The following is an 18,084-nucleotide window of genomic DNA, read 5'->3' as shown; positions in this document are numbered from 1 at the left end:
TTATATGATAGGGCCAATGTCACCTGTTGCTGCACCCCGAATATAATTCAAGAATCTGCAAACCACACACTATACAGACCCCCAGACTAGACAATACAAATTACTTAAAGGGGTATCCCCAGGAACACAAAAATATAAATATACTCAGGATAACAAAATAATAAGTTCTCAAATTTAATGTAATTAACAAAAATACAACATTTCACAGATACAATTCTAACCTTACTCTGTGAGTCCTGATGTTTATATTTTGGTTGTCAGGTAGATTCCTCTCACATGAATAGCTTCTCTTGTACTGCAGTAGAAGGCAGAGAGCACTACAGCATTTTATTACTGAGTGGGGACTCTGCTGGGCATTTTATTGTTAAGGGGGCTCTGTTGAACTTATTATTAAATTGTAGCGGCTGCATTTCCTACCCTGGGCTTATACCCGAGTCAATACGTATTTTGTGATAAAAGTAGGGGCCTTGGCTTATGCTCAGGTCAGCTTATATGCAAGACCTCACCACACTCCCTACTTGCGTAAGCGCTATAATTTCAATAGCAAGCCCGCAATTAACCCCTAACTTACATTTCCTAAATGTCTGCTTTATGTTGGCATGTTTTTTTTAAGATTCCACATATTTTACTAGAATTATTATAAGGCCCAGAATTTAGGTCACTTTTAAAAAATGTTTTTGAAAATCCCCAAAACCTGTATTTAGATGGGCCTGCTCAACTTTTAATTGACTGTGAGAGGCTTAAATAATAGCTAGACTCGTAAATTACCCCATTAATTACCCCTCAACATGTGAAAAAGCACTTTTAAGAAGTTTGTTAACCCTTTAGGTGTTTTATAGCGGTTAAAACAAAATGTAGGTGCGGTCTACAAATTGCAATATTTTTTGACAATACACTCATAAGTTGATAGCAATTTCTCCCGAGTACACCGATACCCCATATGTTGTGGTAACCTGCTGTATGGGCGCACGAACCGGCATAGAATGGAAATAGGTGCCATCCAGAGCAGATTTGCTATGTCACATTGTACAGGCTATAATTTTTTTTTCTTTTTTTAATGTTGACATATAGGGGCTTATTTTTTTGCCACATGAGATGCACTTTTCTGGTACGTAATTTTTGGGCATCTATAGCTAATTGGTAAGACTTAACTCTTTGTTGGTGGAGGAAATGAAAATCAGCAATTTTTAGGAAGATTTTGGGGTTTTTTTGGGCCATTTACCATACCATACAAATTGTATATTATTTTTATTCTATGGGCGCCACAAATACAAAAATACCTAATTTATAAAGATTTTTTTTCTTTTTATCCCGTTTTTACTGAATAAAAAATAATTTGGCGAAAATGTTGTTAATTTTAGCATCACCGTCTTTTATATGCATAACTTTTTTTATTTTTCATCTGACAAATCTGGTTAAGCGCTTATTTTTTGAGAAAACAGTTGTTCTTTTTAGTACAGGCGGTCCCCTACTTAAGGACACCCGACTTACAGACAACCCATAGTTACAGACGGACCCCTCTGCCCACTGTGACCTCTGGTGAAACTCTCTTGAAACTTTACTATAGTCCCAGGCTGCAATGATCAGCTGTAATGTGTCTGTAATGAAGCTTTATTGATAATTCTTGGTCCAATTACAGCAAAAATTTTGAAACTCCAATTGTCACTGGGGCAAAAGAAAAAAATTTGTCTAGAACTTCAATTATAAAATATACAGTTTCGACTTACATACAAATTCAACTTAAGAACAAACCTCCAGACCCTATCTTGTTTGTAACGCGGGGACTGCCTGTAGTCTTATTTTACACTGCATCACTTTTTTAAATCACTTTTTAGAGCAATTTTTTTTAAAGGTATTAATTAAAAATTATCTTTTTTCGGAAAGTTTTTTGCGTTTTTCCCCCCGGCGTTTACCGTGCAGGTCCAGTAACGATTCTGTATTATTATACAGATTGTTACGGAGGTGGCAATACCAAATATGTAGGTAGGTTGATTAGATTGTGAGCCCCATTGGGGATAGGGACTGATTTGTCATGCTTTGTGCAGTGCTGCGTAATCTGTAGGCGCTATATAAATAAAGAATTATTATTATGGTGACCAGCATAGCAGCTTTTATCACATGGAAGAACCTTAGTAGTATGAAACTGTTTCATGAAGTGTATAGTCTGTGCTGTGTGAGCACTAAGGGTTAACAGCTTCTGTGCTATTTAGAAAGTGTCTGGAGAACAGAAGCTGAGGGGCTGCACAGTATTGTATAACACAGCTTGAGGTGCAGAGTGGATAGAGAAAGTTCTGCAGAATCACAGAATGGAATGGAGGGACTGATAAGGGACGGGAGAGATCTTGTACCTCACTATTCTGTGTAGGAGACATCTGCACTCACACAGCAGCAGACACAGCTCTCCTATCAACTACACACAGAGAGCACCTTCACTTGATCTCCCCCTCTGTATCTCTGAACAACTCTACAAAATCATGAGATATGAAGACAGCGAGGAGACACAGCTACTGCAGGAATAAGCTAAACTGAGGAGAATAGCAAAGAAACTGCTGCACATAACAAGATAAAAGGCAAAGTTGTTCTTCATCCCAAGAGCTACTGATTTGTGAATCCGTTACAACCCTGTTTTTCCACTTGTTTATACAAGTAAAAAAAGTGAGAGTCATGTTGAATGGTTTATTCAGTACATTGTGCTTTTATAAACAGGTTTTAAATAACGCAATAACTTAAAATGATGGACACTGCAGTAGCTACCTGAGCGTTTACTTCATGTTACAAAGACTCCATATTCTTACGCAAGAATGAGGCATAAATTGTCCACACTGCTGGCTGTAACGCCCTGCACGGCAGATTGCTTATATAATATATCATAATTTAGAGAGCTCATTTATAATATATATATATTCTTACATATAACTTATTCCTATAACACATCATGCTCATCCAGAATCTCCAAGGACACTTTTATTCAGGACTTTCCACAACAAAATGTTATCAAACCAAACTAAAGCCTTGCTGCATATACAGAACAAGAAAAATAGGCAATAAGTTAATATTCATTTTCTCCTGATGAATAATTATCACTGCAAAGCCGATAACTATAAAGGCCCATACCATACACTAAGCGGTGTAAGCACATGTGCGCTCCCTTGTGCAGTTTGCGGCCTTTTCCACATCTGCCATGATTACTTTATTATGATATAGCCATAATTTCAAGTGCAAATCACTTGAATATCACAACTTTTATGGTATTTTATGTTTTTATATTGTACTTTTATTTATTTATTTTTTTTGGTTCTGTGAAGCATAAAAAAGAAACTAGTGCCGATTTCAGAAGACTGCACAGATATCAAGATGGCGTCCTTCCAGATTCACATATACTTTTCTCAGTAATCATAGGGAGAAGAATATATTGCTTTCACGTGTACAGTTTGTATATGAGAAAGCAGGCGATGTACCAGTATGGTAGAAACCGATAACCCATTCTATAGTACAAAAAGGCTTTACGTTGCTGGTTCCGGAGTGTGTATCTATACCATCCTCAACGGCTTCTAGTACTACACTCCCAACTTGCTGGCAATCGTCATAAGGACCTTTAAGATGGGCATAAAACCGGAGACTTCACTGAAGTTGCTGCCACTGACCACCTGTGTGTGTACAGCGAGACCTTGCTGGTAATTCCGACTTTCCATACAACAGGCAATGTCATGCAGTCCAGCCACAATATGCGCCGATAGCTGAAAGAAAGAAATTGGCAGTGTGAACTCTACCTATACACAAACCAGTACAGTTAGAACAAGTTAGAACAGTCCCAGATTTCTGGTCCTGATTTTACACACAGTAATGTGCACTGCAATACAAGTGGAACCTGACTGACATGCTGCAGAATGTTTTATGGAGCATAAACATTATCCTGTGGACTGTTCAATGACAATTTGCAGATTTATATTATTAACCCTGATGGAATTTTAATTTCGTAGTAAAACTTGGACGGATTTATTTGCACATCCGGACAAGATTTGTTGCATTTAAAATTTGAGGCAAATCCAGAATTGACAACTTTCTCTAATGCGATGATCATACGGAGGTGAGAAATCCAAAGCTAATTTCAGGATGCATCTATGGCAAAATCCACGAGAGCTACAAGTGGATTTGACACATATTTTTAATGCTCGGTAAAGGCTCCAGTTTGCTATTAAAATTCACAACATAATGTAAATTGACATCCTGCACACAATAAAAGTAAATTCCCATGCAGATTCTGAAACCTAGGTGTGCATTCACACGTGGCATCAACGCATGCAATTCTAAATGCATCACAGCAGCTGAGAAGAGGAGATTTTCCCAATTTCATTGCTGTCAACATTGTGTTGACAATGCATGTTAACACAAGAGGGCAGCAAAGTGGCTCAGTGGTTAGCACTAAAGCCTTGCAGTGCTGGGGTCCTGGGTTCAAGTCCATCCAGGTCAACATCTGCAAGGAGTTTGTATGTTCTCTCCATGTTTGCGTGGGTTTCCTCCCATACTCCAAAACATACTGGTAGGTTGATTAGATTGTGAGCTCCATTGGGGACAGGGACTGATTTGGCAAACTCTGTGCTGCGTAATCTGTGTGCGCTATGTAAATAAAGGAATTATTATTATGTGTTTTGTAAACACAATGTTGACCGCAATGTAATTAGGCAGATCTCCTCTTCTCGGCTGTTGTGATGCATTTGCAAAAATGCATAGGTTAGCGCCACGTGTAAACTTTTCCAATTAGCAGCTTAGTTATTTCTCCTAGAAACATTTAAATAATAATTTGGGTGAAGGCGAGTACGCCACTACAGGGACACTGTCCAATTGTGTGTTTAGAGACACTCCCCTTTAACAAAAAGGCATAGTAACACCCAGTTGTAAATGTTTAAAAAACACATACTTCTATTAAAGGAAATCTACCACCAGTATCAAACATTGTAAACCCCTACAATACTGGCCTGTGTTCCCTCTGGCAGGATCTGCTCCTCTTCTTATTTTAGCTTCTCATGCACTTGTTTTTCTTACAATGAAAGGCTTTAAAAATTATGCAAATGAGCCTGATGGGATCCAGGCCCCTTAGGCTCATTTCCATAATTTATAATGTCATCAGGGGCTAAAATAACGGCAGGTCCTGCCAGAGGGGACATACATCTACATGTCAGTGTGCTTGGTTTACAATCCTTCATCCTGGTGGTAGATTTCCCTCAAGTAAAGTTTTAAAGGTAGTAATGGCTTCTAGTAATATATGCATCTATTCTAACCCCCAATATCAAAATGCAACATTTATCAACAGACCAATGCCCCATACTCACAGAGTTCTCCCTTAGCTTGTCGTACAAACACTCCAGTCTCTGCAATGCATCCTCGAGTTTCCTTTTGGTTTTCTGCAAAAGATAGGAAATAATTTGTACTTCCTTTTAACCCAAATAAAAACAAAAATGATATATCACTATATGAATTCTATGTGGAACATAAGTTGCAATTAAAAGGGAACCGGTACATTAAAATACCCCACACTAATTAAACATCTCTCTGAAATCTGCCATTATACAGAAGTACAACTATCCCTAATTATTTTTCCCCATACCTGAAAAGTTCCAAAGTCTGTAAGTAAAGTTAGCAAACCCAGAACCATTCAGTGCACATATTAGTGTGACCCAGTAAAAGCAGACCCTTCAATTAAAGAACACTGGCAATACCATTACCAAGAATTTATGAGATTGAAACACATCTGAATAAAACTGCATTGGCACTGGAAAATATATCTCATCTTGTGAGTATAAAGATGGAGGAGGAAGTAACAGAAGATTCTATGGAATCTGAAGACTTCTCCCGCCACCTCCAGATGTATGTGAATGAAAGAGAATGAGCTGCATCCAATAACTATGTTCTGCACAGACTAGAGGCCCATACGGAAGCAGCTCCCTATATGAATTCACTGCTGGCTTTTGTCTCTCCATCTATTAAGATCTCTAAGAAGCAATAGTCCGTGCTGGGAAAGCATTATTCATCCTGCTGAGCCTCGTCCTTCCTGCTGCTTCACCCAGGCTGCGTCCCCTAAGGCAGCTCTGCAGATCTACTCGCCTAATGGCTTCTCTCTTTTACAAAAGTCCAACAATTATTGTATGTCCTTACACGGCTGCAATCCAAGCCCTTTATTATTGAGGAAGAGCCGCCGTTACTAATCTCGTTATGCAGCTCACTAAATCACCATGTCACACCACTCCAAGGGAATTGCATTTCTATCATGAGCTGCTATAAAAAATAACAGGCTACTGTCACATATACAATACACATATCATATAGAAAACACACCATTATGCATTCTGCATGTGATCAAAGCATTGAAGTGAAAACTCACTGGGTCTGATGTGACTGTGGAGCAGCGCTGCACCAGACCGCTGAATGTCCTCTGTAGTGGTAGATGCTCTGCGGGCAATTCTTTCTTCTCTATTTTTTCAACTGGCATCCGGTGGAACTGTAAAGATGACATTATATGTGTCTGTATTAGCTCCAAGTCATGAAAGTGTAAAATATCTCATACACTTTGGTCTGTAAAGTTCCATTCTAGGTGCCATATACTGCAATGTATTCCCTCCTGAGAGCAGTGAGAGCAAGTGTGTAACTACATAACTAGAGTATAGTATCATCATTAAAACATAAGCATGCCCACACTAATGCAAGGAGCCATGGATGAGAGTGATATTCCCTGTATATAAGTGTCAGAGCTCCAGGACAGAACTCACAGTGCAAGTTAGCAGAATTTTAAATGTGAAGTTTACGAGTATATTGCACTCCTAGAAGGCTACATGTACTCTTTGTGCAAAATATTGCTTCAACACGTCTTCTTTTGGCAGATTAAGAAGTAGTTTTGCCAAGAAAATCAGCCGCCAGCCCTCCCTGCTGTGTCTCCTGCCGTCACCTTTAAACTTCCTGCATGAGACGACAGCGGACATAACTGAAGTGACCCCTTACAGCTCAATTACACGTACCAGTAAGTTACCAGGGCACAGTTTTAGGCAACAGTTGCAGGGCAAATAAATAAAGCAACATAATGTGTTACAAAAAATACTTTAAAGGGATATTCCTACAAAGACAAGTTTCTTATATGTACTCTTATATGAAATGCTTAAAAATACAGCGTTTCATAGATATAAGTCCAACCTGTCTCTATCAGTCCTGCTGTAGACAATTTCAGTTGCCCCTAGACACAACCCTGTGACTTCTGACTTTAGGGTCAGGTGGCTGCCATCTTGGATTTCTGTGTGAGGCTGTGCTAGCTGAGTTTCTGTGTCTTTCTGCTATGAGCCTGAAGTCACGCCCCCTGCACGGAGCTCTCACTGATCACTTCCTGTCAGCACATCATGAGCAGAGAGAAATTACAAACTACAAGGAGATAAGTGATCCGGGGGAAGGGGGAAGCAGGCACAGATCTGTGATGACAGAGATGTAGCAGAGATAAAAGTGTAACAGTGTAAAAGTCTGTCACCCTCTGTGTAATAGGCAACTCATGGATCTCATCTCTGAACTGTCTCATCTTTCTTTCTATGCGTCAGTGTGTTAGTACAATGTCAGAATCTAGACGAAAGTGTATATACACCTGTACCCTGATAATGTAACCACATTGTCACCCCACAGAACTAGATAGATTATAATGTGTCTGCTTAGAGAGTCCCTGCCCACACTCTGGGATTTTGCGCTGAGCACCCCATGGAGCGATAGGAGCTAAAACAGCTATAAGGGTTGTACATCCCCACAGATGGCAATAGCGGCAAGGCGGGGATACGGTGCAACACATGTGTGGCACCGATCCGGGCCACACACCGCAAAAAGATAGAGCATGCTCCGTCTTTCGGCGAGTGTGCGGCCGTGTGCCCCTGTTTTCTGTGAAGGGGTCACTTCCTCCTCCTCTCCAGCACACGGCGGGCATACCGCGTGTGTATGCGCCCTAAGACTGAGTAAAATTGTAAAAGGGGTTAAAATGATCTTTACCTGTAGTTGTTTGATTGGGTTGCCATGCCTATTTGCTGCTATACACTAATCTGAGAAGGAAGAGCACCGCTCAGCCAGTAGCGTTTTGAATTTATGGCGATGTTGCAATTGCAGCTATAGTTGCACCTTCAGTGTTGCTGGACAGATGATGGAGACACTCTGCATGAAGGAATGTTCCTCCTGACCCAACTTTACAGCTGATCGACAAACTACAATGTGGCACATTTAGGTCACATTAACGCATGTACATGTTTCTATGACACTTGTACAGGCAGTTTTACTCCTTTATAAAAGGATGTGTCTAAAAATGCCTCTGGTGGTGCGGCTCCTATGGTCTTAGACAGGTTAAATCTAGATCAGATATGTCAAACATTTAATCCATCTGATGCTGGATGATAAAATAGAAATATTGCTCAATATAGAATTATTGCCGTATACCTGCATGCCTGCTTCTTTCGGTGCTCCTGGAGGAGTCTGACCAGGGTCGGCACTGCTGCTGAGATGGGGATGAAGGATTTCTGGCTCAGGAGGCAGTTTCATCACTGGAGTTGTAATGGGAGGGGGAGGCATCAAAGGATTTTGCTGAAACAACAGCACAAATAACAGAGAAGTTAAAACAGCAGTTGCAATATTGAAATCAAATTTTCATGTCCATTTGTCTTTTCTTGCCAACAGTATTGAGTATGTTCCATTCACTTGAACCAGGCTTGAAACAACCCCCTTAGGATGAATGGAACTAACCTTTAACCCTTTTGCCCACAGTCGGAGAAACTTTCTCCATGCTTTCGCTGGATTTCCCAGACCAAACCTCAAGCCACTGAACTGAGGCTGTCTGTTCAGTTCAGTGATTACAGGTTATTATTATTATATACTTATAGAGCACCATTAATGCTATGGTGCTGTACAATCAGTAAGGGGTTCACATACATTACATTAAGATACGAATAAATACAAAACTGTGATCAGGAGACTAGCGGAAGGAGGACCCTGCCATGAAGGTTTGGTAAATCCTTGGAAAAACACTTGCTTGCAGGCTAATGCTTTAGTTTCAGAAATTTCTCTAATGTACTTGCTGCAAATGAATACAGGCGGTCCCCTACTTAAGAACACTCGACTTACAGACAACCCCTAGTTACAAACGGACCACTGGATATTGGTAATTTATTCTACTTTAGTCCTAGGCTACAATAAACAGTTGTAACAGTTATCACAGGTGTCTGTAATGGATCTTTAGTGTTAATCCTGATTCTTATGACAACCCAACATTTTTAAAATCGAATTGTCACAGAGACCAAAAAAGTTCTGGCTGGGGTTACAATGATAAAATATACAGTTCCGACTTACATACAAATTCAACTTAAGAACAAACCTACAGACCCTATCTTGTATGTAACCCGGGGACTGCCTGTATTATATATACAGGTAGTCCCCGACTTAAGAACACCGACTTACAGATGACCTCTAGTTATAGACGGACCTCTCTGTCCACTGTGACCTCTGGTGAAGCTCTCTGGATGCTTTACATTATTCCCAGGCTGTAATGATCAGATGTAAATTGTCTGTAATGAAGCTTTAATGATCACCCTTGTTCCCATTACAGCACATAACTTTGAAAATCGAATTGATAAAGTGAAAACTAATTTTTTTGTCTGGAGTTACTGTTAATGAGAGGCTACTGGGGCGTGGAGTAGCCTTAGCTCCCAGTGCCCGGCCAGGCTAGTACAAGCCCCAGTAGCCTCTGCAGCTAATTTACATATAACTAAAATAAAGTTTTTTAACAAGTTAGGTTCCACGATTATTAAAATACAATTAGGGCAGAGGCAGACAGGAGGAACCTACCAGCAGTTCTATTTCTTATGGAAGATTCCTCATGGTAGGTTTCAGAAAGCACCTATCTCGTATGTAACTTGTGGACTTCCTGTATTCTTCTTGTGTAAATTTACATGTTATCAATGATAATTATCTGTCACTGGCATAACACAAGTACAATGTGAGGAACTTCACATTGCGTGGCAGCCATTTAAACTAAATATACTTACCTGACAGCGTCTTCATGTAGATCCCAGAGATCTTCATTAGCCTTGACAAGTCGCCATTCTTGATTTAAAAAAAAGACTATGGGGCACATTTACTTACCCGTCCCGTTGCGTCCGCCAATCCGGAATGTCCGACGAGGATTCAGAGCTGCCGCGATTCACTTACAGCGTGTGCCCGATTTCTTGAATGTCGCTTCCCCGCTCAGGTCCGCTGGAGTTCATCATCTTCTTCCCGGTGTATGCGAGTGCTGATTTTGCGACACAATTTGAGTTTTTAATTCCGTGGTTTGTCCGAATCAGTCGGGTTGTCCAACGGCCACGCCCCCGATTTGTGTCGCATGGAAGCCGGCACAGAGGCGCCACAATCCGATCGCATGTAACACAATCCCCTGTGTGATTCAGTTCAGAACAGAAATAGTCGGGAAACCCGACAGAATCGCAGTCCACGGACCCTTAGTAAATGTGCCCCTATGTTACTTAACCTCTGGCACTGTCGGCTAATAATTATGCATGCCTCCTGCGTGATGTCCCCTGGCTCTCCAGCAGGGAGAAGAGGTAACTATCACGCTGGAGGCGTGGATAATTATTAGCCAAGGGCGCCTGTGTGATGTACACTAAGCTAAGAAACATCTTTTTTTTCTTTGCAACAGTCATAGCTAATTAAGATGTGTGTCAGGATCTACATGAAGATGCTGACATGTTTATTTTATTTCATTTCATTTCATTTCAATTTCTACCGTGAAAGTGATAGTTTTCCTTTAAGCAGCAATTCCATGATATTATGGTATTATCAGAATTGATTTCTTACTCCGTGGCACCTAACTGATTGGAATATGTAAGGCATCCAGGGATTTTCATATTCCTGGCAGATTCCCTGCAGACTTTAATATTTTATGAATGTCATTCACAGAGAAGAGTATAATATAACGCATATTATGTCCAACCAGTGCAACCTTCAACCAAAAGAAAGAAATCATCCACTTAAAGAGGACCTTTCAATACCCCAAACATATTAACTTTACCATACCGGAATTTAGGGACTTGCTCACTGATTCAGGGGCACTTTGAATTGCATTCCTAGCCCCCACCGTTACCGAGATATGAACACCGTTCTCTGACCATTTAATGTACTGAATCGTCAGAGAGGAGGTGCTGCAGCAGGGGTGGGGGTGTGTGTATATGCAAATCATCTCTGACACCGTCCAATCAGCAGCGGACGGTGTCAGATCAGATCTTCCTTAGACACTGTGAATTGCTGCTCACTCCATGTTTGCTCTGCACATAGTGATGATTCTGTATGCCGGGTGCGCGCTGCTGCTATGTTCGGCACATAGAACACAGCGTGATCTCACGAAGATTAGCATATACACACACCCCACCCCTGCTGCAGCACCTTACTCTCTGACGATTCGGTACATTGAATGGTCAGAGAACGGTGCTCATATCTCGGTAACAGTGGGGGCTAGGATACAATTCAAAGTGCCCCTGAATCAGTGAGCAAGTCCCTACATTCGGGTATGTTAAAGTTAACATGTTTGGGGTGGTGAAAGGTCCTCTTTAAAGCAAACCTGTCTTCAAAATTGTCATTTTTAGCTGGTTCCAATAGACTATGTTATGCTGATTTGAAAAAATACCTTTGTCATCATTCTGAATCATTTCAGTAGTTTATATAAGTTTAACTTACATTACCTTGCTCCCTGCCAGCAGCATGTGGCGAGTCCCGCGGGAACGACAGCTACAGCCTGTGTGTGTCAGTATATCCTCATGCATTCTTCTTCTTCCTCTACTCCACACCATCTCCCTCCCTCCTCTGCCTGCTTAATGCCCATGCCAGAAATTGGGAAGGGGACAGAGAATTGCAGAAATGAGAAGAGAAGTCTGACACAGACACACAGGCTGCAGATGATGGAGAAGCTGCTGGCAAGTAATGCAAAATAAACATAATATAAAGTACTGAAATTATTCAGAATGCTGATAAAGGCATTTTTTTTATTTGCGTACATTTCTGTGTGTAGGTGCTCACCGTTAGGGATCCTATCCCAATTGCAATGAAAAAATGTTTAACGGAAGCACTCCTTGGTAAATGCTGAAAATGTGTTATTTAAATGACACTGTAAATAAAATGTGACGTCATGGTACAAGCGGCCTTTGTCAAACTGTAACAGACCAAAGTGAAAAATTGCTGTGGTATTATATACAAAAGACGACTATCAAGAATAAAAGGAGGAACTTAAAAGAGGACACAATATTGCATATTGTCAGATGGAAATGGTGGGTATATGAGACAAGAACTAAATCAGGTACATGGAGGGAGCCAAGTACAATGTATCAGTCCACCAGCATTGAACACATATTACTACGGATAGTAATACAGGAATGGCATAAGTGCAGATGAACCAGCAGTACCTTGTCGTCTTTTGTATACATGTACATAATACTAAAGGAATTGTTTCACATTGGTCTGTTACATTTTGACAAAGGCCGTTTGTGCCGAAACATCACGTTATATTTGTTGAATAAAGAATTTTCAGCATGTGCCAAGGAGTGCTTCCGTTGAACATATTTTCAAAGGCATTTTTTAAATCTGCATAGTATAGGCCAGTGATGGCTAACCTATGGCACTGGTGCCAGAGGTGGCACTCAGAGCCCTTTCTGTGGGCACTCAGGCCATCACCAGAGATGACTCCAGGTATCTTCCTGCAGTCCCAGACAGCCCAGGACTTGCTGTGCACAGAGCTATTTTAAAGTGACAGCTGTACCTGGGACTATTTTCTGCTTTATTGGTGTCCTCAGGGTGCTGGTATCAATGAAAACTGTGTCAGAGCATGGAGTATAAATCACAAATTAAATTTCTGTGTTGGCACTTTGCGATAAATAAGCGGGTCTTTGTTGTAGCTTGGGCACTCGGTCTCTAAAAGGTTTGCCATCATTGGTATAGGCTATTAGAGGCGGTCTGCAGGACATCCCTGGTGACAGGTTCACTCTAAATACCACATACTGGAGGTAGCTACCCTATATGTAGAGTCTGGCCTAGGCCTAGCCAGACCAGGCAGTCTCCACAAGAAGACACAGAAGCCTTCTAGACCAAAGTCAAAGGCTTCTCATCCAGCCACCCAGGACCATGCTCTGTGCTATTTCACGAGCATTCACCCGGGCACGACTTTCTAGCAGAGAAGAACTTTTTTCACCCAGAGACCAACAGAATGAATCCAAACCAGGTATTGTGACAACTTTTAACAACCAATGGCGCGACCTGTATGGTATTCTACACAAACATTGGAATATCCTGTTGGCAGAGCCAAAATTAAAACACCTGGTCACCAACAATCCAAACTTAATAGCAAGGAGGGCACACAATTTGAAGGACAAACTCGTTTTGAGACGATCCCATTACACCACTATGCCAACTGCAGATCAAAGAATGTGATATACGCATTGATTTGTCCCTGCAAGAAAATCTACGTGGGACAAACAACCCAAGAACTGAGGAAAAGGATACAGCAGCATTTATCTACTATAATCAATGCGGAATCCAGCTTCTCTCAGGGGGAAACACTATCTACGGTGGCCATGCATTTTTGACTTTTCCATGCAGGTAGGACTCGTGGCCTCAGGGTAACTGCTTTGGACGTCGGTCGCCCCTCCATACGGGGTGGCAATGTCACATCTGAGCTTCTACGTAGGGAGGCCAGATGGATCTACAAACTTGGCAGCCTGGCACCTAAAGGCATTAACGAGGACCTTCTATTTATAGGCTTTTACAAGCAGAAATAAGGACCATAATATACTGGTTGATTCGTCACTAAAAGCCTGGTAAATATATTGCTGATCATGCATGTCTGGCCTCTATGATGTATTCTACTTACCTTTATTTACAGTCTCTAAAAAATTGGTTTTCTTGATCTTTCCCCTTTTTTTCTTTCTTTCTTTGGTGTGTGTACACTTTAATTATCAGTTTAATCACTTGTTGGTACACTTTGGGATTACTTTATCCCCTTTTAGTCAGGTATTTAGATATACCCTTATATACACTAAGTGTTCTTTTTTTCATTCAGGTATCTAGCGATCATTATTTATTCTCTTCACTTTGGGCACTTTTTATTTCCCTATTTAGGGCCTATATCACTTATTAATTATTTCCTTCCCTATTAGGTAACTATATCACTTTAGGTAATCTTTTCTTCTCATCAAAAGCAAGATGTAAGAACTACTGGAGGTGAATAACGTACCCAATCGTGTTTCCTCGAAATTCCAGGATCCAAGTGTACCCACTACTTGATGTTCCAACAGCTTCATTTCCTCTCCTCAGGAATCTTGACCTCAAGTCTCAGAAAAACTTCTGACATCGTGACTAACCAGAGTGATCTACTGCTATCCATTTTTCTGATAATGTATACTTATAAGTTATATATATTCAGTACTTGCATTGTTATTACTCAGTTTTTGACCTGACTAATTCTCCTTTACCTTTGGCGTCTGTGCATGTGTGTGGGGGCTCCCGCCTGCGGCATCTTATATACCAAAGATCTATGTTTGTAGCACCTTTTGACTCCATTACAGTTCAAGTGTGCCTTATGTTCCTGGTTGTGGCCATCTTGATCTATCATGTGTGCATTATATATTTTTTGAATTTATTTTGAGAGACGCTTTTATCTATAGGTTTTACTTACCTGTTATTTATTGAATTAATTATTCTTTATTAATCCTTGCATGTAACTGCGTTTTCTTAAGATCTTACGCTCATGTGACAAGCCGGTCACACGTTTCTATTATTTGTCACGCTAATATTCTGATTTCAGTGGTTACCCAACTAAGGGATAACCACTTTCGCTATAATCCGTTTTTTAAAAGCCTTCTACTTTGTGATTGTGGTCACCCAGCAGTATATATTTTTGCTGCGAGCAGCCCATACCCAGGTATATTGTTGACCTGGTGGTTATCCGGATGTATAATGTCATATTGGTCGCCACTTGTTGCATAGATCTCTATTATCTCTATAGCAATACTATGACTTTAATATACACATTTATTAAAAATTAATTTCTTGTTCTTTACACCATTAATTATTTTTTGCATTTTTTATTTTATATTTTTTATCTTTATTGTACTTCTTTATTTATTTTGCACTGAGGAATGTAATGATGCATCTGTCGTCGCTTCTGATGCACGCATTTTTTCATAAAGAGACGACCAGTCTCCACGTAGCACTTTTTAATAATCTCTATAATTCATGTCACTATTTCTTTACTGGCATGTCTTTGTATACTTACATGAAGGATTACATGGTGCACATCAACTTTCAAATCGTGCAGAGTGATAATTGACCCACTGTTATAATTGTATCACCGGCATTTAGAGCAACCTTAACCAATAATATGGCGCTACGAGCGCATGCGCTTTGAAACTCACACTTTCGGCTGATGAATTTTTGACGCATTTGCAGTACATACTAAGTCCTCTGGACACGTCCAACCAGAGGCATACGACCGGAAACTGATCAAACGCCATTCTCAGCTGCACAGGTGAGATGGGTGCCGCGGGTGGGTTAGCTACGCCCCCAACATATGCACATAAAAACGCCACTGAAACTCCTAGTCCTCACTTCCCCTGATGAAGTCACCGTGAGTGATGGAACGCGTGGGGTGGACACGCACGTTCCCTGGTTGCCTGGGTGCCTTGCTCCCCTTCCCACAGCCATGCTAGCTTTAGGTTCCTTATACAGGATGGATATTGGGGTTATCATGCCTTGGCTGTGTTAAGTATATATTGGACTGATCTGCACTTACTTGATTGATTTAGGTACTATTACATTTATCTCCTTCTTGTATTGAATTGTGCAGATTAGGGACACTTGATCTTTGTTTTATATGCTGTGTTTACTGGTGAGCAGACATCCCCAAGATTGGTGCAATCAGGGATAGAAGTTGGTGAACTTACTTTCTCACCACATCGAGTTTCTAGTGTAGCCTGCTACACTTTTTAATTGTTTTTATATTTCATGTCTGGTTTTTGTTGTTTTTGTATGAATAAAGCATTTTTGATAATTATTTTTGGGTTGTTATGGCACATCTTTTTCTTGTGAATTAATCTGTGTGAAAGGGGTTGTAATAAGTTTATTGAGAAGATAACAAGTTTATCGGTGAGTGTCTGACTGCAGGGGCCCCTAGCGATCAGGAGAACAGGACCCCCAGTGATCTGCAAAATGGGGTTGCTGTTCTCACTAATGAGTGGAGTACGGGAGTGTCACAATTGGCGAGCACAGCGCTCATGCCATCTCAAGCACAATCATAAACAAAGTTTTGGATTGTCAGAGATATCCAAGTTATGCGGTTTTTCGATTTCTATACTACTGAATGGAGCGGCAGGATATATGTTCAACCTGCAGCTCTTCTCATTAGTGAAAAGAGGACCCCTATTCTCTGAATCGTTGGGTGTCCCTTCATGAGAACTACATAACTGAAGATGCATCTCTATGAATATGATAAGAGGGGTTGGCATGGGGAACACATTATTCATATACACTTTTTGCCTTATATGTTTATCTTCATCCATAATACTATTTGCATTTAGGTGCAGCTAATACAATGTATTAAAGGTGATGTGTGTATTCCTGGAGAGGTTTGCTTCCGTCATCTCCGAGGTCCAGGAGGAGAGTCATGGCTCCTAGGGACTAGTAAACTGTCTCATAATGTCAGCTTTCTGGAACGCCATGAGGACTTGGAGCCATAAATACAAGCCTCATGGAAGGCAAGATTGAGGGACAGCATTATTCTGATTTGGCTACGCCATGTAGTCAATACTCTCCAATAAGGCCACATCAAAAGGAGATGGTTTTAACGAGAAGCTAATCCTGTTGTAGTGAGCACAGCCTGCAGCTGATTCCCAGCCAGGCCTCCTAAAGACAGCCAAAAGCCCCAGCCGAGGAGACACAGGGACAGCACATGATCTCTGCTAGCCACATTAAAGGGTTAAAGTCTACACCACTTCACAAGTAGAATAAAAATTTAAAGAGGTTCATTTTACTAAATTATTGTATCCCCCAGAAAATAACCATCATGCATAATCTCTTTTTGTTATTGCTTTGGATGTTCCTCTTTTACTCCTCCAGGTAATTTATAAATAAATTCTTAATTGACTTTTAACATTCAGGGGTGTCACACTGTCCAATCAGAGCAGGAACAAGCTGCTGGGATACGCTGCTGAATGGTACATTTCTAAGAGGTATAACACAGGAACAGCAGAATTGTGTGTTTTTCCATTATTATGGTCACAATACGAATTAGTGATGCATTAATATTTACTGTAGGAGGACTGGAAGAAGTGGGAATAATGTAGTTATCATATTTTACAGTATCTACCATAATAATCATACATGAGAACCCAGGGACACGTACAGACATTGTGACTGTGGCAAACTCTTCATATTTGTTTTATTGTTAAATTATGCTAATGAGCCCCTCCATGCTGCTGCTTCACAGGTTGTTACACAGTCTCACCCTCCCCCACTGGTCCCTCAGCACTTCCCCCTTCCTCTGACTGATGTAATCTCACTGCAGCAGAGGAAGTTTTGGCACACAGTGGGAGTGGGGGAATTCTACAGTGTAACAACCTGTAAAGTTTCTGCAGGGAGGGGCTCTGTTAACACCCCCTGGAGCCCTTCAGGCTCATTAACAGAATTGTAAAAGGTCATATTAGAAGGAAGGAGGCCATGGATAACAAATAGAAGATTACCATAGCCTATATCTATAAGTAAGTGTCCCTGGTTTGTCAGGCTTGATTGTGAAGGTAGATTTCCTTAAATAGACAATAAATGAGGCATTCTTTAGTGGAAACCCTTTGTAAGTAAATGTATGTGTTTGCCTATACATATGTATGTGCCTATGCAATATCTGTAATTACGTATATATGTTGCAAATGTACATTTGGAGGATTGCCCACTATTTACATGTATAAAGATTAGTGTGGGCAGAACAGGACAAAGCTATAGTTATAGTTATGGACCATCTATTGTACAAGGTTACACTCGTATTTCTATTAC

At 40.6% G+C, this 18,084-nt stretch overlaps 1 protein-coding gene across 4 annotated transcripts in view; it reads right to left on the bottom strand.

Moving 5' to 3' along the window:
• Nucleotides 1-2,662: 2,662 nt before the first annotated feature.
• The window catches only part of SEC31B (SEC31 homolog B, COPII coat complex component), a 53,754-nt gene continuing 38,332 nt past the window's right edge, over nt 2,663-18,084 (bottom strand). For all 4 annotated transcript variants that reach the window (XM_072130494.1, XM_072130493.1, XM_072130495.1 and 1 more), the window contains 4 exons: nt 8,449-8,592; nt 6,380-6,496; nt 5,331-5,402; nt 2,663-3,737 (listed from right to left, as the gene is read on the bottom strand). In XM_072130494.1, coding sequence (XP_071986595.1) covers nt 3,558-3,737; nt 5,331-5,402; nt 6,380-6,496; nt 8,449-8,592 — 513 coding nt within the window. In that variant the 3' untranslated portion in view covers nt 2,663-3,557. The remainder of the gene's footprint in view (nt 3,738-5,330; nt 5,403-6,379; nt 6,497-8,448; nt 8,593-18,084) is intronic.

This window comes from Engystomops pustulosus, chromosome 11 (genome assembly GCF_040894005.1).
Source record: "Engystomops pustulosus chromosome 11, aEngPut4.maternal, whole genome shotgun sequence".
Classification (NCBI taxonomy): Eukaryota; Metazoa; Chordata; class Amphibia; order Anura; family Leptodactylidae; genus Engystomops; species Engystomops pustulosus.
This window is presented reverse-complemented; position numbering and strand designations above follow the sequence as displayed.